General features: G+C 39.9%; 1 protein-coding gene across 3 annotated transcripts in view; it reads right to left on the bottom strand.

Annotated features, from left to right (window-relative positions):
- Positions 1–286: 286 nt before the first annotated feature.
- The window catches only part of Tasor2 (transcription activation suppressor family member 2), a 49,456-nt gene continuing 25,310 nt past the window's right edge, over positions 287–24,432 (bottom strand). Inside the window, exons 7-15 of one of the 3 annotated variants that reach the window (XM_032885079.1) lie at positions 19,002–19,878; positions 17,021–17,462; positions 8,768–12,472; positions 6,102–6,227; positions 4,961–5,114; positions 4,225–4,330; positions 1,636–1,817; positions 1,117–1,231; positions 287–957 (exon numbers count right to left, since the gene is read on the bottom strand). In XM_032885079.1, coding sequence (XP_032740970.1) covers positions 954–957; positions 1,117–1,231; positions 1,636–1,817; positions 4,225–4,330; positions 4,961–5,114; positions 6,102–6,227; positions 8,768–12,472; positions 17,021–17,462; positions 19,002–19,878 — 5,711 coding nt within the window. In that variant the 3' untranslated portion in view covers positions 287–953. Of the gene's footprint in view, positions 958–1,112; positions 1,232–1,635; positions 1,818–4,224; positions 4,331–4,960; positions 5,115–6,101; positions 6,228–8,767; positions 12,473–17,020; positions 17,463–19,001; positions 19,879–24,432 lie in introns of those variants that run through there. The other 2 variants (XM_032885080.1, XM_032885081.1) reach the window with 2 other exon arrangements.

Raw genomic sequence — 24,432 nt, forward strand, 5'->3', positions numbered from 1 at the left:
ACAAGCACCAACCGGTTAGTTTCATGGTTTGTAGTCCCCTACTTAAGGTTACTAAGATTGGTGTTACCCCAGTGTTTTCCTCCTTTACTTTGTGACCTCAACTCTGCTGTCCACATTGAGAGCAAGTTAATACTTTCCTTTCTGCACCATGCATAGCTTTAGGAAGCAAAAGACCATGAGGGCAATAAAATATAACCAAGGATCTATAAGGAGGATTCTTTCCTAAAGGTATCCTGGTGATGGCTTAAATCTTGCTAATACATTGCACAGAAACTACAAACGACTGCTTTTTTAATGTCTTTATTTAAAAAAAGACAAAACAACAACAAAAAAACCCAAACTAGGTATAAAAGCCTTTGTTCCAAATAGATAGTATACAAATGGTTTTTTTCTTGTTTGTATTTTAAAGATTTAAGAAAGTTCTAATACCATAAATAAAGGATTTCTTCCTCAATTGATTTTTTTTGTAGTGCTGCATTAAAAAACCAAGTGTAAAAGTGTAGAAATTTGTCATTTATGAAAAAAAAAAAAAGTTTTTACTATGTAGTGTTTCTTATGTAACAGCAAACAACCATTACAGACTATACGTTCTACAGTGTGGCAAAACCTCTGAAACATGCGGTTCATAAGCCTCTGACCACACGCAAAAACAGCCATTTTTCAAAATAGATTTAGCTTTAGCCACAAAAACGTGAGGTTCTTGAGTTTTGATATTTAGCTCAATAGTTTTGAACGCATTAAGTTTAGGTTAAAAGTAACTTACAATATTCAACATTATAACCCAAAGTTAATGGTGACTACCGTCCATGATGAAATGAGACATTACAGCGAAGTAGGAGAAACGAAACATTGATTATTCACTGAGAGCTGTCTGTATGTATTTGGAGTTTTTCAGACACAGGAAAACATGACTTTCTTGTTGGTGTACTCCATATCTAGTCTCAACTCCAAAATCACCTGTAGAAACACAAAGTTGGTAAGAAAATGACCAAAAAATTAAACTGGGACGACTATACAATTTAAAGAGCAGTTTTTGAACAGCATTCTTTCCATCAGTGGCAGTGTCTGTTGCCAATAACTCCACTTTTCAAGGGGAGTTTTACAAAAAGTTCTTACCAATAGCTACTCCTAAATGGAGCTGCTATCTTTTGTATATTTTCAGTGAAGTAGTTTACATCTGTAACGAGGATGCCATGATTTTCAAAGATTTCTGTAGAGACCGCAGGCTTGTCTGTAAAGGAAGAAAAAAAAAATGACAAAAGGCCAGGATGTTTCGCTTTTTCAAGGTGGCAGAATTAATTAAAGTGAGAAGAAAAATGAAGGCTTCAGGGCAGCAGTACAGGGTGGAGGGAAGGGACATAACTGACAATTGTACCAGGTCCAGCAAGGACTCAGAGATGTGTAAGGTAGGATATGTATGTGCAGGACCTGATTAACACTGACTGCAAGAGTTAACTAGAGAAACAGCACTCCTTGGCAAGCATCCTATGAAGTGTTCAAAACACATGCTATACTACTAGCTACGGATACTCATGTATCCAAGGCATACAATAGCTAATTAGGAAGGCTATTTGTATAGCTGTCCTTGGTTAGCATTAGCTGAGTAATGAAGAGTAGAATTTAGCTTATATTTACCTGTTAGGAAGACAGCAAACCTGGCACTGATATGTTGAATTTGCAGGTTTAACAAGCATTTCAAAATCTCAGCTTTTGTTGATGATGGAGAATCACAGTTGTGATAATGAAGTAAGTCAATGATGTTTACACTCTGATATGACTTTAGAATTAAGTTCTTTTTATGTGCTATTGAATCTACCCTGGAATATACAAAGAAATGTTAGTAGCTTTTCTTGCTTAAAAAAAAAAAATCATTTTAAAATGTGTATCTGAGGGTAAGAAGGTGCACATGAACGAGGGGCCCTAAGAGTCCAGAAGAGGGTGTCTGCTTCCTGGGACCTGGAGTTAGCAGTTTGAGCCATGCGATGTGTTGGATGCTGGGACTTGAATTTGGGACATCTCTCAACTACAGAACCATCGCTAGCTGTCTTTCATTTTAACACTTGGTGCCAATTCCCTGTGGCTTTTGTTCTTGATGTTCTTGTACGCACTGTCCCGATTAACTGCCTCTAGACATTATACAATAATGACACCTTTGAAAATACAGATTGTAACCTTGGGCCTGATTCCAAGGCAGAGTCACAACCCATGTAACTACTGCCACTTCAACAATGTCTGCTGGCAACTTCAAACTTCTCAGGCAGTCACACAAAGACCACGTTCTCAACTTATCTTAGCGGACGTTTGCACTAATTATATGCAAACCAACAAATCTCTCCTCAGTCAGGGAAAGGATGTCTTGCTCCACAGTTCAGGTTGGCCTTCAGTTTGAGGTTTCCCTGCTTTGCCCACAGCGCTGAGATCACACTGTGCTGCCATGCCTAATAGCAATAGGTCCACACTTAAGTCTTGTTTGTGGTCAGATCACCAAGCTCAGTGAAACTAAGCAGCAGCCAGAATTTTCTTAATTTTTTACCTCCATGAAGTCTTTAACCTTTTTTATTTCCTCCTAGAGGAAAATGTTTTTAGTTCTTTAAATTTACCTTTCTGTAGACGTGTACCTGATACTTTTACTACAGTCATGGACCATGCTAAGCTTTCTTCTAAACATATGCTGATTATCTGGGGATGGAGAGATGGCTTCGTTGTTGAGAGCACAGCTGTTCTTCCTAAGGGTCCAGGTTTGATACCCAGCGCCTATATGGTGTCTCACAACTCTCCCTGGGGATCCGATGCCCTCCTCCTGGCTTCTGGGTGGTACAGGCATGTAGACAAAACACCCACATACAGACAACGTATGAAAAGGCTGGTTAGCAAGATCCTGTGAGTTTCCAGCCACGCCCTCCAGTATGCTTTGCATCGTTCAAGCTCCCTACCTTGTTAGTGAACCTGTTTTCCCTCTTTGCTAGTTCCTGCACCAAGGAAGAACCTGAAATGCATGTGTCTGTGTGCATCTCCATGGCAGTATTAGTGTAGCATATGTGCGCATGGATGTACAAGTACCCATGGAGGCCAGAACAGGCCACTGGATCCCTTGGAGCTGGAGTTGCAGGTGATTGTGAGTCACCCAACACAGATGCGAACATCCAAACTCCTGATGGAACAGTGAGTGCTGTAATGTGCTGAGTAATCTCACTAGCCCGTTCTGCTAGGTCTCATGCAGTTACATGTGTCCCTAAGGTCTGAAGAAACCAGTGTTGAAAATATTCAATAGTTTAGTGCTCAAAGTCTGGAATGGATGTTTAGCTTTAAAATTAACTAGGACTTTACATACGGTCATGTTTGTTCTCTGGGAATTACTGTGTTCTACTGTGTAAACTGGTGTGAAGTGTAAGAAACTTTTAAAACAATGCCTTGTCCATTTTATCCTCCTTCAATCTACTGAACTTAAGCTCCCTTCCTATCTTTCTGTTCCCAGAAAACTCAGAGTCACACTTTGAATGCGTAGAAACTTTAATAGCTCTAGGTCTCCTGAGCAAAATAGTAAAAATTAATTTTCTTAAAAAAAAAAAAATCACTGTTGATGCTAGGGATATGTGCGGAGTCAGCAAAGAAACTGCTGAGTAAGCATGACAACCTGAGCATGGATCCCCAGCGGCCACAGAAAAATCCACGTGTCATAGCGCACATCTGTAACTCCAACCCTGCGGGGGTGAGGACAGGCTCAATGCCAGCCAACAGACGAGTAACATGTCTAATGTGACCTCTTCAAACATAAGCTGGACAGTAACAGAAGACACCTGCTGAGCCTGCCAAGCTCCATGCAGGAGTCAGCAACCTACACAGACACGCACACACCGAGACAGCGCACTGCTTTAGATTAGAGAGACTTCCTGCTAAATCCGCTAACCCCTGACAACGCAATATATGAATAAGTATCCAAAAAAAAGCACTATCAGCAAGTTAGCTCACTGTATTTCTGTAGTGTATGGCAGCAGAGAGAGCCTCACTGAACTGTGGGCGTTTTAAATCCCGACTCAAAATGTGGCTGTAAATACTTTTCACTGAATGCCCTGATAGAAAAGCCAAATCCTAGAGCTTTCCAGCAGACAGAAATCTTAGGAACGTGCTACCCATTCTAACACTGTGGCTGTGGTGCCTGAGTTACACTAAGGCATATCAAACACTGGAACTCAGGTTTCTGCACCCTTCTTCACACATACTTACCGGACATCTTCCTTGAGCTTTTTGTTTTCTCTGTAGTGAAGCAGCCACTTCCACCTGCTGTTTTCATTTAGTTTTTCTAGGGTTTTGAGCACCTCCTTCAGTTGAACTGTAGAGTAGGTTCAGCAAGAAAAGGTGTGTCTTAGTCTCGGTTGTAAGGCCACTGCCACTTAAGAACAACTAGACCCTTGTATCTACCTTACATGGCTGGGCAACCTCAGGGATGCTACAAACTAGTTCTGTCTGGTCAGGCTATAATGGGAAAGGGCATCTTAATAGCATGATCAATGCATGCAGCCATTAGGAAACAGAGATCGCCACCACTTTTTAAGATTTGTTGCAGCACAGAATGGTACCCATCATATATGGGAGCAAAGGCATCTCTCATTCACTGAGGGAAGAACTGGAATCTGAGCAGATGATTTAATAATTGGTCTAAATTTCTCTGAAACTCTAGAAATATAGTTCCCAAATGAAGCAGCTATAATGTGCCTGGGTTATATGCACAAGGCTTTGGTATCCGGCTTGTGCATGCCTGATTATTGGGCTCTGTTCACAGTAGCTAGGAACTAGAATTAACATAAATGTCCATCAACTGAATCACTATATTAAAAGTATGTAGGGCAGCCATTGGCACACATTAAGCCCTCAATATATAGTGATTTCTTTGTGATGAAACTGTCTGTGTTACTGGGAAATAAGAAACCAACCTAATTCGATTTCAAAGTTAAAGACCAACCTAAAGATAAACTTTCTAGTATGCGATCATCTGATACCACAAAGCCGCCTGACCGAAACAGCTCTTGGTAGGTGTCATTCAGAATGTCTTCAGGGCTGTCCACTCCAGCAAAGACGACACTGGGGAAGTGCTTTAGCTTCAGTAGAGAAGGAATCTGTTAAGACATAAAGGGCTTCTATGAGAAAAGGCACATTCAGGCAACGTTTAACATCCCCATGGGTTTCAGGGACCATGAATAGGAGAATAAAATATCTTCAACCAAGACTGACAACTTTGAGACACATGAAGAGTAGTTCTGAACTTCTCATGAGTGGCCATTAGTTCACCAAAATTAATGAAAAAGAGGACTCTGGAAATAGTTCACGAAAAAAAGAACATGTCTGAAGTTCAGGGGACTTATAATCAGCTCATGTCCCTGCCTACTGGCAATAGGAACATGCATCTATCCAGTGTCCACAAACTGCTTCTTGGGACAAGCAATTATTTTTCAACTAGCAGGTAAATATAAGTTCTTTTTTTTTTTTTTTTTTAAATTTTTTTTTTTGGAGCTGGGGACCGAACCCAGGGCCTTGCGCCCTAGGCAAGCACTCTACCACTGAGCCAAATCCCCAACCCCATATAAGTTCTTTTAAAGCATGATTTCCTTACAGATGTACAGTACTGAGTACATCTTCTCATAGTTCTTCGTCAGTTGACACACTTTATCAACCTGCCCCACAGAACCTGGTGACTGTACAGTATACCACACTGTACTCACACAGTATCTTCCCACCAACTGGTGACTGTACAGTATACCACACTGTACTCACACAGTATCTTCCCACCAACGAATCAATGGAAATGCCAGCTATACCCTTCACTGAATAACAATGACTCACAATACTAGAACACATTTTTTATTATGAGATTACAAACTTGGGCTGGAGAGATGGCTCAGAGGTTAAGAGCACTGTCTGCTCTTCCAGAGATCCTGAGTTCAATTCCCAGCAACCACATGGTGGCTCACAACCATCTGTAATCAGGTCTGGTGCCCTCTTCTGGCCTGCAGGCATACATGCAGGCAGAAAGCTGTATGACGTATACATAATAAATAAATAAATAAATGTTAAAAAAAATCTTTAAAGAGAGATTACAAACTTACTTGATGTAAATGTGCTATTATGTCTTCATTTTTGATAATAACTAATAGTGTCTCATTTTCTCTGTGAAAAGCTTGACAGAAATCCAGAAGTTCAATTTCTGTATGGCCTCCTTTCTTTAGAATGCTCTGAAAGATTTACAAACAACTGTTACTTGAAAAGGATACTTGTACAGAACTTTTTGATTTTTGGAGACAAATAAAAAAAATCTCTCTGTATATATAACCTGGGCTGTCCTGGAATGAAGTATGTAGATCAGGCTGGCCTCAAATTCAGAGATCCAGGTGTCTCTGCCTCCCAAGTGCTGGGATCAAAGCTATGTGCCATCATGCTCTGGTACCACTATTTTTGGATTTTATTTAAATCAAGCCACCGCCTGGGCGTGCTAGAGCGTACATTCTTGGCACTTGGGAGACTACTCAGCAACACATCTCAATATGAAACAAGCAAAACTAACAATATGCTAAAAAAAAAAAAAAAGCAAAATCCTATTTCTAAGGCAATGTAAGTAGCTACTGTTCTTCCTACTAAATAAACACAATTATGAACTGGATTTCAGTTTTTAGCTTAAAAATGATTAGTATGTGTTTCTGTGTATGTATGTAAGGATTCATACACACATGCCATGGACTGACTACATGTGGAGGTCCGGTGGTAACTTTCAGGATTTGGTTTTCTCCTACCACATAGGTCCTGGGGCTCAAACTCAGCTGTCAGGTGTGCTGTCTGGTCCCTCTTACTGAGCCATTCTAACAGCCCAAGCAAGAAGTTTATTTTAATGATAAAGCAGTTTATAAAATAGCAAAGGCTGCTTTAAAGAAAAAGATTCCAAAATAATACACATATATGAAGTTCAAGAGTGAGACTGGGCAGGTTTGGTTATGTTTTTACTTAATGTTGTTTTTATAGCCAGAATCTTAGCAAAATACCAGCGCATTCCTTTATTACCAATGAGAACCAATTTGAAGAGCTAATTGTTCCTTGGCTGTCCATATCTGAATAAAAGGGCAACTCACTTTAGAGTACACATTTATAGGTAACTATATGCTCTGACAGGTTAGCACTTTACCTCAGGGGCTCCTTGTGCAGCCTACTTGGGAAGGCTGACCGTGCAATATGAAAGAACCTCAACCACACCCTCCTTTGTGCCTCTTATGTAATGCGTCTGCATGAAGGATTACAGCTTGGACACCCCAACTACACTCCACATGCAGTCTGAACCTTTATTGAAATGTATTACTTTGTCTGCCTTGGATCTCCAAACAGGTAAATGTTTGGCTGTTTTATTATCACTCCAAAGGGACAGCAGACCTTCTGACCAAGGTCCTTTAATCGTCTACTGACTGCGCTGCCACTGCTCACAGATCCTATCTTACAAACATTCCTGTACCCCACCACTAAGAAACAGCTCACAACACTTTGTTCTGTGAGCTAGGATCTCTCGCTGTAGCCAGGCTTCAAACAATGTGATTCCCCCACCTCGGCCATTCAATTGCAAGGATTACAGGAGCCGGCTGTAATCCCAACAAACATTGTGTTCTTGAATGCTTATTATTTTCAAGCTAATTTAGGATGTGTTTACTTCCTTACTTAAAATTGTACCTTACAAACATGTTACTCTTCATTATAAACAGTGGCCTCATGGTGAAATACTGTCATCATTCACCATAGAAACAAGAGGATGCCATGGACAGTTATGAGCCTCTGTGTTGGTGCTGGGTACCAACTTCAGGTCCTCTGCAAGAACAGCCAAGTATTGTTAACAGCTGGGCCATCGGTCTGATCCCCGCTAGTATCTTTCCTCACATGGCTCTCTCATGTCTCCAAACTCATCTCTTGACGGTAAACTATGTCCAGTAGTGCTGACCAGCCTCTGTCACCCTTGCAGGCTGGGTTCTTGTCCCTTCTAATCCCTCTGTCCCAAACCTTGTGTCTTTTGCCACCCCATGTTTTTCTCTGCCTTACTAAGCCTTTTGTGTAGGATGCATCTGAATTAGTACAAAGATTACTTTTCATAAAATGTCACCATGGTAGATATGCCTTCATTTCAGAAGTCATTACCTACTTTCCTCCAGTATACACACCAGAAAAAAAGACATTTGGTGTGTGAGTTCTGTGTATAAATAAATGTGGGTGCCAAATTTGATCTTCTGGTGTCTTGATCTCCACCATTTTGATATAGGGTTGGCCACCAAACCTAGAGCTAATCTATCTAGCTAGAATGGCTGGCCAAGCGAGTCCCAGGGATTAACAAGTGTTTGCATTACAGGCCATGGACACAGCTTTTGTATGACCACTGTGATCAGGCCTTTAGATGCTTGTATGGCCCACATTTTATTATGCCATCACCACAGTACTGGAATATAATTTTTCTTTTAAACAACTGAATGGTAAAGTAATAATGTGATCACTGAAAACTAATGTAACCACGGTGAAAGTCTGGCCTTTGTCTTGATTCACCATTAGCCTTTTCACATTTGCTCTGTTGGAACTTCTGTTCCATTTGGGTTATTGACAACACCTGCCATGTAGTATGCAGAATAAGAACAGAGATTAAAAACTAAATATCATATCCCATACCATTTCTTTTTAAGCCCAAACTTCCAAGTTTATTACTTCTAAAATAAACTAAAATTAGAAGATAACGTAGAGTAAGCTAGTACTTTACCTTTGTTCTTAAAAAGAATGACTTATCTTCTGTTTCAACGAGGTAGAACCAGAAAGGGCTCTTACAAGCCTCTCTCATAACTCCTTTTAGTTTGACATGTAGAGTGGCACACAAGTCTGTAATCACATCTCTGTAGGATACCGACTGTCTTGGCTGGCAAGTCTCCTGGGACACAGCTTCTGCAGAAGCTGCATTTACCTCTTTTTCTTGGGAAAGAATTTGGTTGCTATTCATCATTACCTTATTAAATTCAGCATATTCATTTAGAATAAGTGAAATATCATTTCTAGATTCTTTAAAAGTACTGTTGTATTTCAGTTTATTGAGGTGGAATGGAACAGTCTGACTTCTTTCAGAATTTTTAAGATTTCTACTTTGGCTACATTTTTCCTTCCAAAAAGCAGCAGCACTGTCCAGACTGCTGTGTGAGTAGCCTCTTCTGTGATGAGGACTCTGCTGCCTGGTGTCTGAGTGTACAACTGTCACCAAGATGGGGCTTCTGCTCTTGCGTGGAAGATGCAGACCCGAGGCCTCAGATGTTGGTGTGGAAGGGAGTGTTCCAACCGAGAACTGCATTTGTGATTCCTTAGGGAAGATGGTGTTGGAAGGGGAAGATTGCTGAGAATCTCCCTTCTTTATTATCTGTTTTAGCTTATGGTCAAAACGCAAGTACTCTAGGTCTAATGTATTCTGAGTAAGGTCATCTGCTACATGCCAGGTGCTAGTCCAGGAACTTAGAAGGTCACAGTTTGCACTCAAATTCCGATGCCTCTTCAGGCTATGCAACCTTCTTGTGGTATCTTTGAACTCTTTTGTTATAGTAAAGTTAGCGTAAGTCTTGGGGACACCGTGGGAATCTGGGATCTGGATGTAGCGTGGCATACACTTAGTATTTGGCGAGACAGGACGTGGTTCTGTTTCCTGGTTTCTGGGTGGGATGTGTGTCTCAAGCGCTGAAATTTTGCTAGAGCAGGCCCAGGTGTCATCACTGTTGTTTAAGCTTGTAAAAGAGTCACAGCTATCTTTTACAGCATCTTTTTGGCTTGCGTGATTACCTCTCAAATTCTCCATATCGAATTTGCAGTTTTTACAATCTAGAGAATCCTGAACAGAGTCTCCAGAATGTGGTCCATGGCACATGGAAGCACTTGCACTTATCTCTGTATCCCTGCTCAGTGTTTCAGCATCTGCCTTGGTTTCATGCCCCATGCTAGGGTCACTATGTTCTTTGTAGTTGCCACAAACAGAGTCAGCTAATGCTGGGACAAAGGAAGCAGAAGGCTCTTCACTTTTACTGAAGTCTACTATATTTTGGCAAGAATGAGCATTTTGGGAGAAATCACCATTCAGGAGCTCTGTTACTTCACACTTTGTGTCCTGCGGCAGATGAATTGTTTTTTGTTCATCTTTTGCAGACATGGGATTGGACTGAAGGGCAACAGCACTGAGGTCCATCCTTTCTTCATGTAATTCTGTTCCAATATTCTTAAGCAAGCTGGCCATTCTGACTACTGGTATTTCCTGTGTTTGAAACCCTGGCTCTGCACTTACTGGAGTTGTGTAGTCGGTGCACTGAGCACACTCAGAGGAAGACGCAAACTCGGAGTCTTCTGGATGAAAGTAAGCCTGAACGTCAGTTTTGTCAATGGAGGCAGAGTTCACTGCCCCAGCCTGCATATTACTATCAGCCTCTGCTTTTATATCACTGTCACAAACATTTTTCTTAATGTTCTGAGAACTAGTCTGTTTTAATGACATATTCACTATTCCATTTGTGGTAACAGAAACCAATGTGTCAGACAAAGGTTTATTTTCAAGTTTTCTAGGACTACATGATGATACACTGGACTCCAAGGCAAGGGATTTCATGTCCATATTTCTGTTCACCATACAATCTGCCTCCAGTGAATTTCCTGATTTTACAGGTTTCTCAAGAGGCTTAAAATTACCTCCATATTTGGCAGGTGAGGTAGGCTTATTTAACTCTGTATCATAGCACTGTACCTTTTCTGAGAAAGATAAATTCTCATGCTCACTGGGGACAGTGACCTCGGTTACCTTCCCAGGCACAGCATCTCTGCCCTCTATTTCTGCATTAGTTGGTATCTGTGGCATTTCAGCTGAGAGCTGCACTTGTGTTTGAGCTAACTTATCTTGTTCCTTTGGACTCTCAGGACCAACAAGACTACTTTCTTTTTCTGGTATAGTTAAATCTCCTGACTTAATCTGGGAAAACGTGTTAGTTTTCTCAGACTGTGAGCCTTGCAGTTTTAAACAACATGGAGATGACTGTCTGTCTCCAGTTTGTACTATGGGGTCAGGACTTGAGGCTGGTGACACTTCTATTAGAGGGCCAAAGGGAAAGTCCGAGGTGACATTAACTTTCTCTGCAACCTCTGGGGTGTAATTTTTTGACATTTCTTTGGATTCCACAGGATACACTGAGATGCAGCTAGCTGAACTTATTTCTCTGTTTTTTATGTGGCTCCCCTGTTGTTCTGGTTCAACCATTTCTTCAGGTCTACTCTGTTGTCCTACATTTGATCCTGTGGCCCTCTGGAACTGTTCGATTTCACCAGCTGCTATTTCCTCACTGGGGCTTGTAGGCGGTGATATTGTTAGAGTTAGATCAATATCAGCATCTTCCCCTGACAACTCCATGCTAACCTCTTCCCTATTCAGTGATAGATCAGTTTCTTTGGGAAATACTGAATTAAAGATTTGTAAAACCTTCTTTTGGTTTAGACTACTGTTGTCACTGTTCATTATTTCTGAAGAGCCACCTGCTACATCACTCGTCACTGAAATACAGTTAGGCGACTGCTGTGCCCTCAAGGTAACAGAGGTTGATGAAACCACTTTAACTTGCGATGGTTCTAGAACCTCACCTAAAGACATGCTCAAGCCATTCTGAGTCTGTAGAGAGACATCTTGTGGGCACTTTGTTTTATCACTGGCTAATGAATAACTAGAATTCTTAACTAGTGAGAGTGCCTCCATTATCAATCCTTTATCAGCTGGTGATGTCAGAGGAATCTCTTTCTGTAATAGACACAGGCTTTCAGGAGGTGTTTCCTTGTTTACTGAAGAGGCAGAAAGGCACTTGCTATCTTTATATTCTGACATGGCAAGAGATGAAACATCCCTAGGGCTCTGTGTTTGTCCCTTTTCCAATGCAGACACAGGAGACTGAATACTCAAGGCAGGGGGTACTTGTTTAACCAGCTCGGTATTAAAACCTGTAGGTTTGTCGGCTGTATTTACTTCTGTATGTACTGGTACACTGGCACTTTTTTCAAAAGCAAGAGTAACTGGCTCAAGATTAACCATCATACATTCCACACTATCATCCCTCCTTTCCACAGAGGGCTGACATTCGTTATTTATGAGGCTGCTATGCTGGATAACATCCTGTACAGCACCTGTTTTGATCAGCAGTGATGGGTGAAAAGTATCAACTTTGTTCTCAAGGTTGTGGAACACAGACTTCTGACGCATCGACTCACTGCTGGCCCCATCGTAAGCTGTGGTCAAGGTGGCTTGTGTGACAGAGTCACGGCAAGAAACCACCTTTGTGCTCTGACAGGCTTTATCTTCACTGGGAATACAAGTTCCATTACTTTGGGCACTTACAACACCTGAAAGCACAACATTAGAAGTCTCTAGTTTATTTGATAATTCTTGTTTGGCTTTACCTCCAGTTACCTGAAATGACAAAAGATTTTTTTTAAAAAAGAGTTCAACAACAACAACAATAACAACAACAACAGAGTTAAACAGATAAGAAAAATTACATATATAAAAACGGCAAGGGTTTTGTTTTTTGAGTCTTAATATGTAAGAAATTATCATAGGGTAGAGATAAACAAACCCGTACCATTAGGGATGTGTCGGCCCCTTTTTTGTGGCGCACCCTTGTATACATTAAATGAGCACTCTACCACTTAGCTATAATCCAGCTTGTGGGGTATTGGCATATCCCTGTAATTCCAGCATTCAGAGGGCGGAATCAGAAAAATATTGAGTTCAAGGTAGCTGGCTATAAAGTAAAGTATGTTTCAAACAAAGAAACACACACACATTTAAAAAAACAAAAGAAAAAGCGAACAAACATCAGAGACCAGAATTCTGTACTTTTTCAAACCAGCCAACCAAGTCTTAAATGTGCCAGGTGTAGTGGTGTGTGCCTTTAACACTTGAAAAGGCAGAGGCGGTGGGCGGGCTGGGCGTGAAGGCGGGCGGGCGGGCAGGCGGCAGGGCGGGCAGGGGGTGGAGAAGATCTCTATGAGTCTGGAGGCCAACCTGGTATGCAAGGTCCTTTCTTAATATATAAACATGCACACTCGCACTACCTATTCCCACATTTCTTTCTTTCTTTTTTTAAAAGATTTATTTATTAATTTTATGTATATGAGTACAGTGTAGCTGCCTTTAGACACATCAGAAGAGGAAATTGTATGCATTACAGATGGTTGTGGGCCACCATGTAGTTGCTGGGATTTGAACTCAGGATCTCTGGAAGAGCAATCAGTACCCTTAACCACTGAGCCATTTCTCCAGTCCCTATTTCCAAATTTCTATTTCCCATCTGTCTTTTAAGAAACAGAGCATTAGAAAAGAAGTAGTTTTTAAATTTGCTGTTAGCAAAAAGATAACATTTAAAGCCCAAACTAATCTTTACTTCTTAAACAGTAATTTTCAACTACAGTATATAAACACTTGACATCTGGAACTTTCCCACAAGAGAGTAAATAATTACTATCCCATGTACTCTGAATAACTGATTTTATAAGTAAGGGTAAGGGTTCCTCCTCAATTCTTAAGTATCTTTGATTAAAGCTGGAGAAAATTACTTTTCGCTTCGCTGCCTTTTATTCTACACATCAATATGACTTCATATGATAAAAGGATGGAGTTAAACAGTATTTTTTTTTCTTTTTCTTTTTTTCGGAGCTGGGGACTGAACCCAGGGCCTTAGCAAGCGCTCTACCACTGAGCTAAATCCCCAAGCCCGAGTTAAACAGTATTAAATGGAACTTAGATTATCAGCAGGACGTCTCAGAACAATTATGATGAACTCATAAGGAAGTTCTCTTGTTAAGTCTCCACATGGTCTTGACTGACCATGAAAACCACAGATGGATACCGGTTAACACAGGTGGCGGTATCTGGGGTCCTATGCTCACAGCGGCCATGTGTAGAGGCATATGGTGAGAGTGAAGATTTCTGCTTTAAATATCATAAAAACATTTTCTGTCAGGAACTATGATGTCAGTTTTAAAAGAAGAATGGGAAAGAAAAGTCTTGGTGACAAGAAACCTGAGACTATTTTTATAGTCCTCCCAATGACACCGTATCTGCAAGTACCCAACCAAAATCCTAAAGCAACTATGCCTCTTCGTGAAACGCTGGACAATCTTGGTATATTTATTGTATTATTACATGTACATCTAAATATATACTAACACATATGCATTTAACTACAGGTATAACAATATTTCTAAAATAACATCTATTCAAAAGTTGGCCAAGTATACACCTAACCACAAACAGCATGCTATTGGCTTCTAGCGTCTTTTACCCTAAAGTGTTCTCTATACCACAATGTGTCCACTTACGGAACAAGGGAAGGCCATGTCTCAGTCATGAGCTTTGTACGTGCAGGCATAATACCCAAGAGAGCGCTACCCCTGCCCCCAAACTCTCAGAAGCACAAGCTGGAGCACCTGTCACCTGTAACCCAGAATGCTCTGATATGAAAGCCCTTAAATGCTGACATGATACTTAAGCTTTGCACACTGATCTATCCCAAGTTTGGGGTTTTCAGACAGTGATGGTCCACAAGTAAAGTCTGAGCAGTGTTCTAAAATCTTAATTTTTCTGAACATTTAACCAGTATATACTATAAAGATTATTAAAAACTACTCATTTTAATTATTTTATTTTTCTCACCAACTAGTAAGTTTGCTAGTAAAGAGGTTCTGAATGTTTTTCACAAGCGTTCTGAGTATAATTTTACTTAATATTTAAATTTTAAAAAATATATACTATTTTTATTCTTGAATGTCATATGTATTTTGGACGTATTCAGCCCTTAATCCTCCTCTCTCCCCTTTTCAAGATAGGATCACATGCAGGGAGTCTGGTCTTGAACTCCTGATCCTACTGTCTTTACACATCAAGTACTGGGATTACAGGCTTGGCCATGCCTGACTTACACTTTATTTTTTAAATAATAACAATAAAATTATTATTATTCCTTTTGTCAAGGCTCATGTATGGAGGTCAGAGGATAACTTCTAAAGATTTGGTTTGCTTTCCACAGAGGATTCCAGGGTCATAGTTAGGTTGTGGGACTTAGATAGTAAGTATTGTTAATCTGCTAAGCCATCTTACTTAGCCTTCTTTATATTCTATTTTATGTTTTAAAAATCACTCCTAAAATTAAGACTGGTAATTGTCTCATGAAATTACTTCTGTCAAATCAGGTAGTAGTGGCATGCACCTTTATCCCAGTACTTGGAAAACAGGGGCAGGGGCAGGGGCAGGGGCAGGGGCAGGGGCATCTCCGAATTTAGGGCTAGCCCGTTCTACAGAGTGAGTTCCTGGATAGCCAGGGCTACATAGAAAAAACTGTAAAAACAACAAAAAACAATTTCCATCTTATCAAAAAGGCACTTCATAAGAAACTAATATGAACTTATATTAATAACTGAAATCTGCCTAAGTATTTTCTTACAGTTGCTCTTAATCAAATTTTATCTATATCCTTGAAAACGGACAAAATTTCTGAACCTCATTTTCAGAAAAAAAAAAATTACTTAGGTAGAAAATATTTGTCAGATGTGCATATAATTACACCTAAAGATACTGACACAGAAACAAGATTGTTTGGATCTGAATCTTGGTTTGGTGAATTTATAATTTAACTTTAGACAATTTCCTTAGCCTCAGTCTCTTCATCAGTTTAGTAAGTAAGCTAACAGCCTCCTCATTCGTTCATTCACTTATCTATTTAACCTCGCGCGCGTGTGCGTGGACGTGTGTGTGTGTGTGTGTGAGAGTGTGTGTGTACACGCACCAAGAGTTCTGTGGAAGAGCAGCAGGTGTCCTTAACCACTGAATCCCCTCTTCAGCCCAAGTTAACAGCTCTAACTTTACTTGCCTTCTTTCAGAATTAACTGAGTTTCTGTGAGTGAAGGCTTGGAACACTATGTGGTATACAATGCTATAGAAATGCTAACTTTGCTAATAATGACGGCCACTTGGGATACGCACCTTCCGAGGTTCATTCTTGACCTTTCAAGTCTCCCACTGACTTCATACATGATACAGTCTACCCAATGTGAGAACAAGTTCTGTAGGTGCCGTTTGGGCTCTGTCAAGTTATCCTAGACTAATCCTGGGCCATGAGCTTTACAAAGTTTGGTTACCACATCCTTATTTATGGTAGATAAAATGTGGATTATTTGGCCTAGCTGACAGGGAAGGAGTAAAGCAAAGTATGCTTTCCATACTTAAAGAGTAATTACCCACGGATGACTTTCTTTAAAGGGGTGGTATGGTAGAATTCAATTATTGGCCTTCCAAACGAATTCAAATATAGTCAAGTTTAGTCTGCTTTCCCAAAGTCCTTACTAACATTTGATCCTTAGCATCTGGGCAAACCATAAGTGTGTGTCCCTGTGGTACATGTGTGTAGGTCAGAGGTCAACTGTGGTTGCCATTCTTCAGGCTTTATTCACCTTGTATTTTCTCTCCCTGGCTTGGAGCTCACTGAATATTCTGGGGATACTAAGCCCCAGGGTTTAGTCTGTCTCTACCCCCTGCCTATTCTCCTCGTGCTGGGGTTATAGATGCACAGGTCCATGCCTAAGACATGGGTGCTGCAGATTTAAACTCAGGTCCATGTTTGCAAAACAAGCAATTCATCCATTAAACTATCCCCCTAGTTAGTCACTTCTTTTAAAACAAGTTCAGAGTAAGTACTTTGTTCCAAATTATAATACTCATAAGTGACAAGCTGGGTTCCTACACATATACTGGATTCCTTTCTCTTACCCAATTAAGATGGCAGATAACACCTAGCTGTGGACAATGAGAGGGACACTTTTTAAAAAATGTTTGGGAAATTAAAATACTTTACTCAGCTGGATTTTTTTTCCTGAAAGATTACCTTGTTTTGAATAGTTTTACATATAAAATAAAAAATTATCAAAAAAATTAATACCGGCATTTAAAATAACATCTCACCTCAGTATTACAAGAATAGTTGAAATTCTGGCTTCCTGAAGTATCCAGGTGACACTCCCCTGTAAATACTTCTTTCTGGTCATTCTGTACACAGAGTTCCAAGTCTCTGGTAGTTGGTGGATTAATGAAAGGAAGCACGCGTTTAGGTCCAGGAAAGGTCATATTGGTGGCATGACCAATGTGTGTTTCCTTAGTCTCCAACAGAGGGTCTACAGACCCTCCAACAGAGGGTCTTTCCACATTGGAAAACTCCTCAATTTCACTGTGATCCAAAGATTCTAAAGACCTATTTATGCATACATATTTTGCTGGATTTTTGTGTTCTACTACCTTTCGAGGTGACCCGACGGCTTTGTTCTTTTTGCTGTAGAACAGAGCTACCCATATATGAAGTAAAAGCTTCACATCGTCCATATTTTCAGGAAAATCAGTGTTCCAGGGTCTGAGATGTTAAAGAAAATGCAATAAATAATGCTGCTTTTAGTTAATTATCATAAACAAGTTCCTTTATCAGTAATTTTTGCGCTCATTTTTATTTTAAAAATTATAAATATGAAACAGTAAGGGTTAATTTAACAAGTATAACCCAATCATTTTAAAGAGAAGAAAACAAAGGATCAAGAACACTAAGTGACTTATTTCAAATCATAAACCTTATATGGAAGAACAAACAAGTCTCCTGACTCTTGGCCTAGCATTTGTCGTTCCTAACACCCAAACGCACTCTGGAGACAGCCTGTCTATTGTGGTATGTACTAATGGTTCAGGTGACTCTTCAGATTCTTATAGCTTTAGTTTGGATGAGAATGGCTAGTTCCATTTAGTTTTCATTTTTGTCCCTTATAATAGTTGGAAAAGTATGATGACTAGAATATTCTCTGGGCAATGTAGCAAAAACTACTCTTTTCAGATTTTAGTTCTAAATAGTATTATGAAACTATAAGGAAAGTTACAAAACATTTCTGGCCTTAGGCAAAATGACAGCAGACAGTTTAAGTGGGCTGAACTGGAGTTAAGAGAACTGCAGAGTTAAGCTACAGTTATACAGGAATCAGAGTTAATTAGATAGTCAACAACTACCTGTGTGAACCCATGCAAGGAAAGAAATCTGGTAATGTGGAATGACATAGTTAATATGAAGTGATACACAAATGCTGAATGACATTCTGTAGTGTTAATTCTTGTTAACAATAATGGCTACCATTTATTATGGCGGGTAAGTCACTGCAAAAGCCTAGTAATATATTAATAACCCTCAGGACACAGCTTCCAATAAACCTGATAATATATTAATAACTCTCAGGACACAGCTCCATTAAACCCATACTCAAAACCACTATCCAGACTAGTCTACCACTGACATCTTGAAATTTGTTAGAGATATAGACCCCAGATGCACCACAATCTGCAGCTCGATGAGACTTCTAAAGGAGTTGTATGTACAATAGACTGAGAATCACTGCCTAGAAGCACACACTCATTCCAGGTCCCAAGAGGCAATAACTACGAAAGCCGTTAATGAAAGCTCCAGAGACCTGTAGTCTACTAAGTCTATTACTGCTGCCGTGACTCCATGCAGTCTGCTAAGTCTATTACTGCTGCCGTGGTTCCATCTTCTCTTTTGTTTATCACAACAGGGTTTCTCTTGTCACCCTGGCTGTTCTGGAACTCACTCTGTAGATGAGGCTGTCCTTCTCTGCCTCTAAGGTGCTACCACTGCCTTCTTAGGGAAGACTTTACAGAATCATTCATTCATTTAAAATAATTCACGCTACTCAACTAGTAAACATTGAAAATGAAAATCCACTTACAATGTTAAATCTACTTTAAAGTTCTCCATGAGATCAACAACAATGGCAAAAACCTGTCATTGTCCACTCTCAGGAAACACACACTTGACACTACCAAGGTTTTATAAAGTCATTATTAGTCTTACATCTTATCACAAAAGTCAACAAAAGCCTGTATCCCTCGTACTTACCCATGTAATGCTCTCACAACAGTTTTCTCCAGTGGGTTGCTGGTGTATTTGCTGTCTAAGCTGAAAACATATTCTCCTTCACATTTGAAAGTAATCTTAAAGGAGCCATCACAACTAAGAATAGTATGAGAGCAAAAAAACTCTCTAAGGCTCGAAGATACAAACAGACTTTTGCGCTTGGTCAATGAATCTTCAGAATGCTTTTGAAGAGGGGAGGTGTTCTGTAGATGCCGAAATGGCATGACCTTTCCGATAGGTGTTCCAGCCTCAGAGCCTTTGGTCCCATTCTTCACAAAGCCAGGGCTTGGTAGCTTTCGCGGATGCAGATGTTTCTTTGACTGCTCAGCAAGGAGCAAGGCGTACGAATGCTCCACAACAACAGAGTTCTGGCTGGCATCTGAAAACTCCTGGGCTTCCTCATGGGGTGCTGACTGGGCCACAGCGAGAGGCTGAGCACTTGGCACCAAGTTTTCTTCTTGGCTATGAGTTAAGTTTGACTCTGAACTAATCTTCTCGTCAGAGTACGGTTTGGGTAGTTGTACAGCTTTTTGACTTTTAACTCCCTTATGATATTCATGGTCAGAGGCACCATGCGATGCACTTTCTTTAGTCAGTAAAACATTGTTCTGAGGCAATTCAGAGAAGCAGGGAAGGCTCCTGAGCTCACAAGATGGTATAGGAGAAGCAGCAGAGCTTAATGCCAGATCAGCTAACATATTTAGGGCCTGGGAGTCACAGCTGACGATGGAGTTCTCAGGAGGCCCTTTAGGAATCACCGCAATGCTTTCTGGTTGAGAAGTACTTAGTAGGTTAAGTCCATCTTTTTGACCGTCTAATGACATTTCTGATTGAAGATGTAAAGCAATTTCCTTTTCGGCTTCAGAATAAAACACAAAAGGACAGATGTAATTTTTGTTCTTCTTAGAATAACCTGCATACTCCTATGTCTTAAGTGAAAATTAATAATCAACTCAATAGATTTATGAAAAGATGGGAAAACCAAACACCAGAGTCTTGACTACAGTGTGCTTACAAATAGTTAAAATGTAATTTAGGAATTTGAAGTATATATTATATAGTTTGCTAGCACAATTTCTCAGAAACCATTTCCCAAAACCCAACTGAGTTCAAAATAGAGACATTTAGCTTTATAATGATAGGTGTAAAACATTACAAAAGTGGTGAGTAGTCAACCGTCATTAATTTTACATTTAAAAAGTTTACTTTTGGGGTTGGGGATTTAGCTCAGTGGTAGAGCGCTTGCCTAGGAAGCGCAAGGCCCTGGGTTCGGTCCCCAGCTCCGAAAAAAAGAACCAAAAAAAAAAAAAGTTTACTTTTAGCAATAAAGGCATTATTAATTGCAAAAGAAGCAATCTTCTAATAGTTTTCTTTCTGTAATAAGATATTTGCCCTTATCAGAAAAATTACATTCTCGAATGGTTTGCAAGGCATTCTCTGTAGACTAATCTTTCTTAAATGCTGTTATTATAAAAAATAAAGTTTACAACTATACTACATAAGAATTCCCTTTACAGACAAATGGATGAAGAGAAAAGCCAAATGAAGTCTTTATCATCAATCACAGGAAGTATGAAATGAATCAACAACCTGCCTACAGAAGGGCAGTTTATACATTTAATTAATTAGTGCAGTTAAGGAGAGAAACATCTCTGGCCTATCATGTAGCATTTGGAATGTTAAGAGTGTTGGAGGAAGGGGTTGGGGATTTAGCTCAGTGGTAGAGCGCTTGCCTAGGAAGCGCAAGGCCCTGGGTTCGGTCCCCAGCTCTGAAAAAAAGAAAAAAATAAATAAAATAGAAAATCTAAGAGAGCTAGGGCAGAAAAGGGTCCACAGCAGAGAATTTTCTTGATGGCTCTTGAGATACATTGGAGATATGAATTTATTTTATGACCTAATGCACTTAACTCACAGTGGTTTGGTCTGCTTCTGTTAACATTGTAGTTTCCATTTACTCATTCATTACCTGTAGGTTATGGCTAATATGATAATGACTATTGATAAGAAAAGTAGTGTAAGAATGTACTATTTAAAACAATTATTGATTTGTTATAGGTTCTCAATCAATTAAAAGTGTAACAATGGCGATGAGAAAGATGGTTCAAAGGTTAAGAGCATTGTCTGCTCTTCCTAGAGGATCTGAGTTCAATTCTCAGCACCCACATGACAGCTCACAACTGTATGTAACGCCAGTTCCAGGAGATCTGATGCCCTTTTCTGTCCCCACCGAGTACCAGACATGCACGTGATACACAGATATATATGTAGGCAAAACAAATACATAAAAAATTTAAGAATACAATAATGATAATCTACATTTAAGGCACAGATAAGAATACTGCCAAGTGATAATTCAGGAAGAAAGAAACTGTATCACAAACTTTTAAAAGGACAAAAAATGAATAGTCAAAGAAAAAAACCTGGCTTCAGCATTTATTTTATTTGGACAGACAAAAGTTAAAATACTATAGATCAGAATTTGACTCAGTCTAGTCATGTTTCACCTGGTTTTTATTTTTTGAGCAGTTTTTTTTCTCCATGTAGCCCTGACTATCTTAGAACTTGTTCTGTAGACCAGGCTGGCCTTGAACTCACAGGGTCTATTTGCCTCTGCCTCCAGAATGTTGGGATTAAAGGCATGAACCATCATGCCAGGCTTACCTGGCCTCCTAAACACTTGATATTTCAAATGTTAAGGAAAAAAAAAAACAAAAAAACAAAAAAAAAAACCAGATTAGAACAAGTGATCGCAAAACGGAGGAATAAAAGAGTATTTAAAAGCCAGTAAGTATGTATTCTGTTTATAAACTCAGTTATCAAAGGATTAGAAGAGTGTGAATTAGATTCTATATTATTATGAACAGAAGAATTAGATTTCTGAGGATCAATGTTGTTGTAAAAATATAAAAAATAAAAACGCTGTCTTTTACCCGCTCTAGATCCAGCACTGCAGTGCCCCAACATATCTGCTAAACATCTTAAGTCTCAGCCAGCAAAGCCTCTCACCTGTTCTGCTCCATCCCATATCACACTGCTGAAGGCCTCTCTCTGAGCCTGGCAGCAACCTCTCTACCTATCTTGTTCCCAAGGCAGCTTTCCATGCCAGAAACACACATCTCAACTCCATGGCAGCCCAGACCAGCCACCGCACACTTTCTTACATTTAAATCGCTACATGAAAGAACAAACAACCCAATAACCTTTGACCCAATTGATAAGATATAACTGTCCACTTAAACATACGAAGCCCTGCACACATCCATCCCTTAAGAACAGTCCTAACAACTTGTAAAGGTACAGCGTGGAATCTTAACGTCAGCTTCCATGTTCTCTCTCTCAGCTGGCTACTCTCCCGTCTCCTCCTCTTCCTTCAAACTTTTCTCCTGCCCATCCTTCCTTCTTGTCCAATGACAGGTCTCATTCTAACTTGTACCTGCCTCACCTGTGACATCATCCCACAGATCAAAGCATAAGAAAATGTTTACAAAGAGAGAACTCCACTGGACAAAACCAGGAAGAACTGCAGTCAAAAAACTTATTTTCAGCTAGGAAGCAACTAACCAAACAATTAGAACCCACAGGGAAAGACTACATCATAAATTCCCTTCTGAAGAAAGGAAGGGAATCAAATTTGCATTTCTGTGCATTTTTAGAACGACAGATAAGCATTTGGCTTTGTTGTCTTAACTTTTGGCTCAGGATAAGCATTTTTTAAAATTTCAATCATAAAACAACATTAAAAGAACTTAGAAAGTTCATCTCTAATTGTGCCACTCCAACAGAAGTTCTGTGCTGAATTTCATCTGTAAAAAAGTCTAGTGGTGGCGGCGTACACCTTTAATCCCAGCACTCAGAAGGCAGGGGCAGAAGGGTCTCTGAGTTCAGCAGCAGCTGGTCTATAGAGTGAGTTCCAGTATAGCCAGGGCTACATGAAAAAACCCTGTTTCAAACCTCCCACCCCCAAAATAATAAATAACCCATGCACACACACATGTAGTAATAGGTGAGGGAGGAAGTAGGATCAGGGAAGTAAAACAGAAAATTATATATAATGTACACAGATGAGAGAACCAAATCTTGTTTAAACAGGACATACTAACAGGATTCAGTATAAAAATGAGGTGTACTGGAAAGACTTGGGAGCTGTCAAGATGGCTCAGTAGTGTAAAGGTGCTTGGCTAACAAACTGTGTTTACCAGAAACCCACACTGTGGGGAGAACTGACTATTGTCTGACTACTCTGACCTCTACAAGGGTTCGTGGCAGGCTTGTGCATGCGCACGCACTCGCACTCGCGCTCGCGCTCGCGCTCGCGCTCGCTCTAGCTCTCTCTCTCTCTCTCTCTCTCTCTCTCTCTCTCTCTCTGTCTCTCTCACTCACTCACTAGAAAATCAACAGACTTTGCAACTTGGAAGAAGAAAGACATTACATAAAGAAAAGTAAAATTAAGGAGAGAAATATTACTAAGGGTAGGATGTTGTATGTTCAGTTGTATCAAGGTTAAGCCCGAGGTGACAACTGTACTTTCTGATAAAGAAGTAATTTCTAGCAGGTGGAAATACGGGACTAATACAGTCAGCTTTTAGCTTACGTACATACGTTTATCAAACATAAAGTACATAAGTTTACCTTTACCTTAAAATTCCATTTTTTTAAAGAAATAGTTTGGATTACTGCTTATATTTATTTTCAGACCCCTTACAGTCTTTTCTAACTGATTATAAAACACTAGCAGAGGGGCTGGAGAGATGGCTCAGAGGTGAAGAGCACTGACTGCGCTTCCAGAGGTCCTGAGTTCAATTCCCAGCAACCACATGGTGGCTCACAGCCATCTGTAATGGGATCCCATGCCCCCTTCTGGTGTGTCTGAAGACAGCTGCAGTGCAGTTATATGAATAAAATAAATCTTTAAAAAACAAAACAAAACACTGCATATACTATTTGCAGCATATTTGGTCATAAATACAGATGTTTATACTTTAACTTAGAAAATTCATGTTCAGGCTTTAAAATTTACTGCATAAATCCTAAGTTTCTACATTACTTAAAGAGAATTATATGTAGTTTGGTCAAAACTGTCAACAATCTAGAATAATGTTATTTGGTGTAAAAGGCAGCAATTCAATGTTATTTTACTTTTCTATGTCTTAAGCAGTACAGTGAGACACAGGGCTCGGTATAGCTCAGTGGTTCAAAGCACTTGTTGCTCTGGCAGAGGATCTGAGCTCAATTTCTAGGGCCCACATGATGAGGCTCACACATATCCCCATTTCTAGTTCTAGGAGATCAGACCCCTTCTTCTGGCCCTCACAAGCAATACGTGCACACGGTGCATAGACACACGTGTAGGTAAAACACTTATATGTCTTATACGTATAAATCTAAAACTTATATGAAAAAAGAAACCAAATTA

This window comes from Rattus rattus, chromosome 14 (assembly GCF_011064425.1).
Source record: "Rattus rattus isolate New Zealand chromosome 14, Rrattus_CSIRO_v1, whole genome shotgun sequence".
NCBI lineage: Eukaryota > Metazoa > Chordata > Mammalia > Rodentia > Muridae > Rattus > Rattus rattus.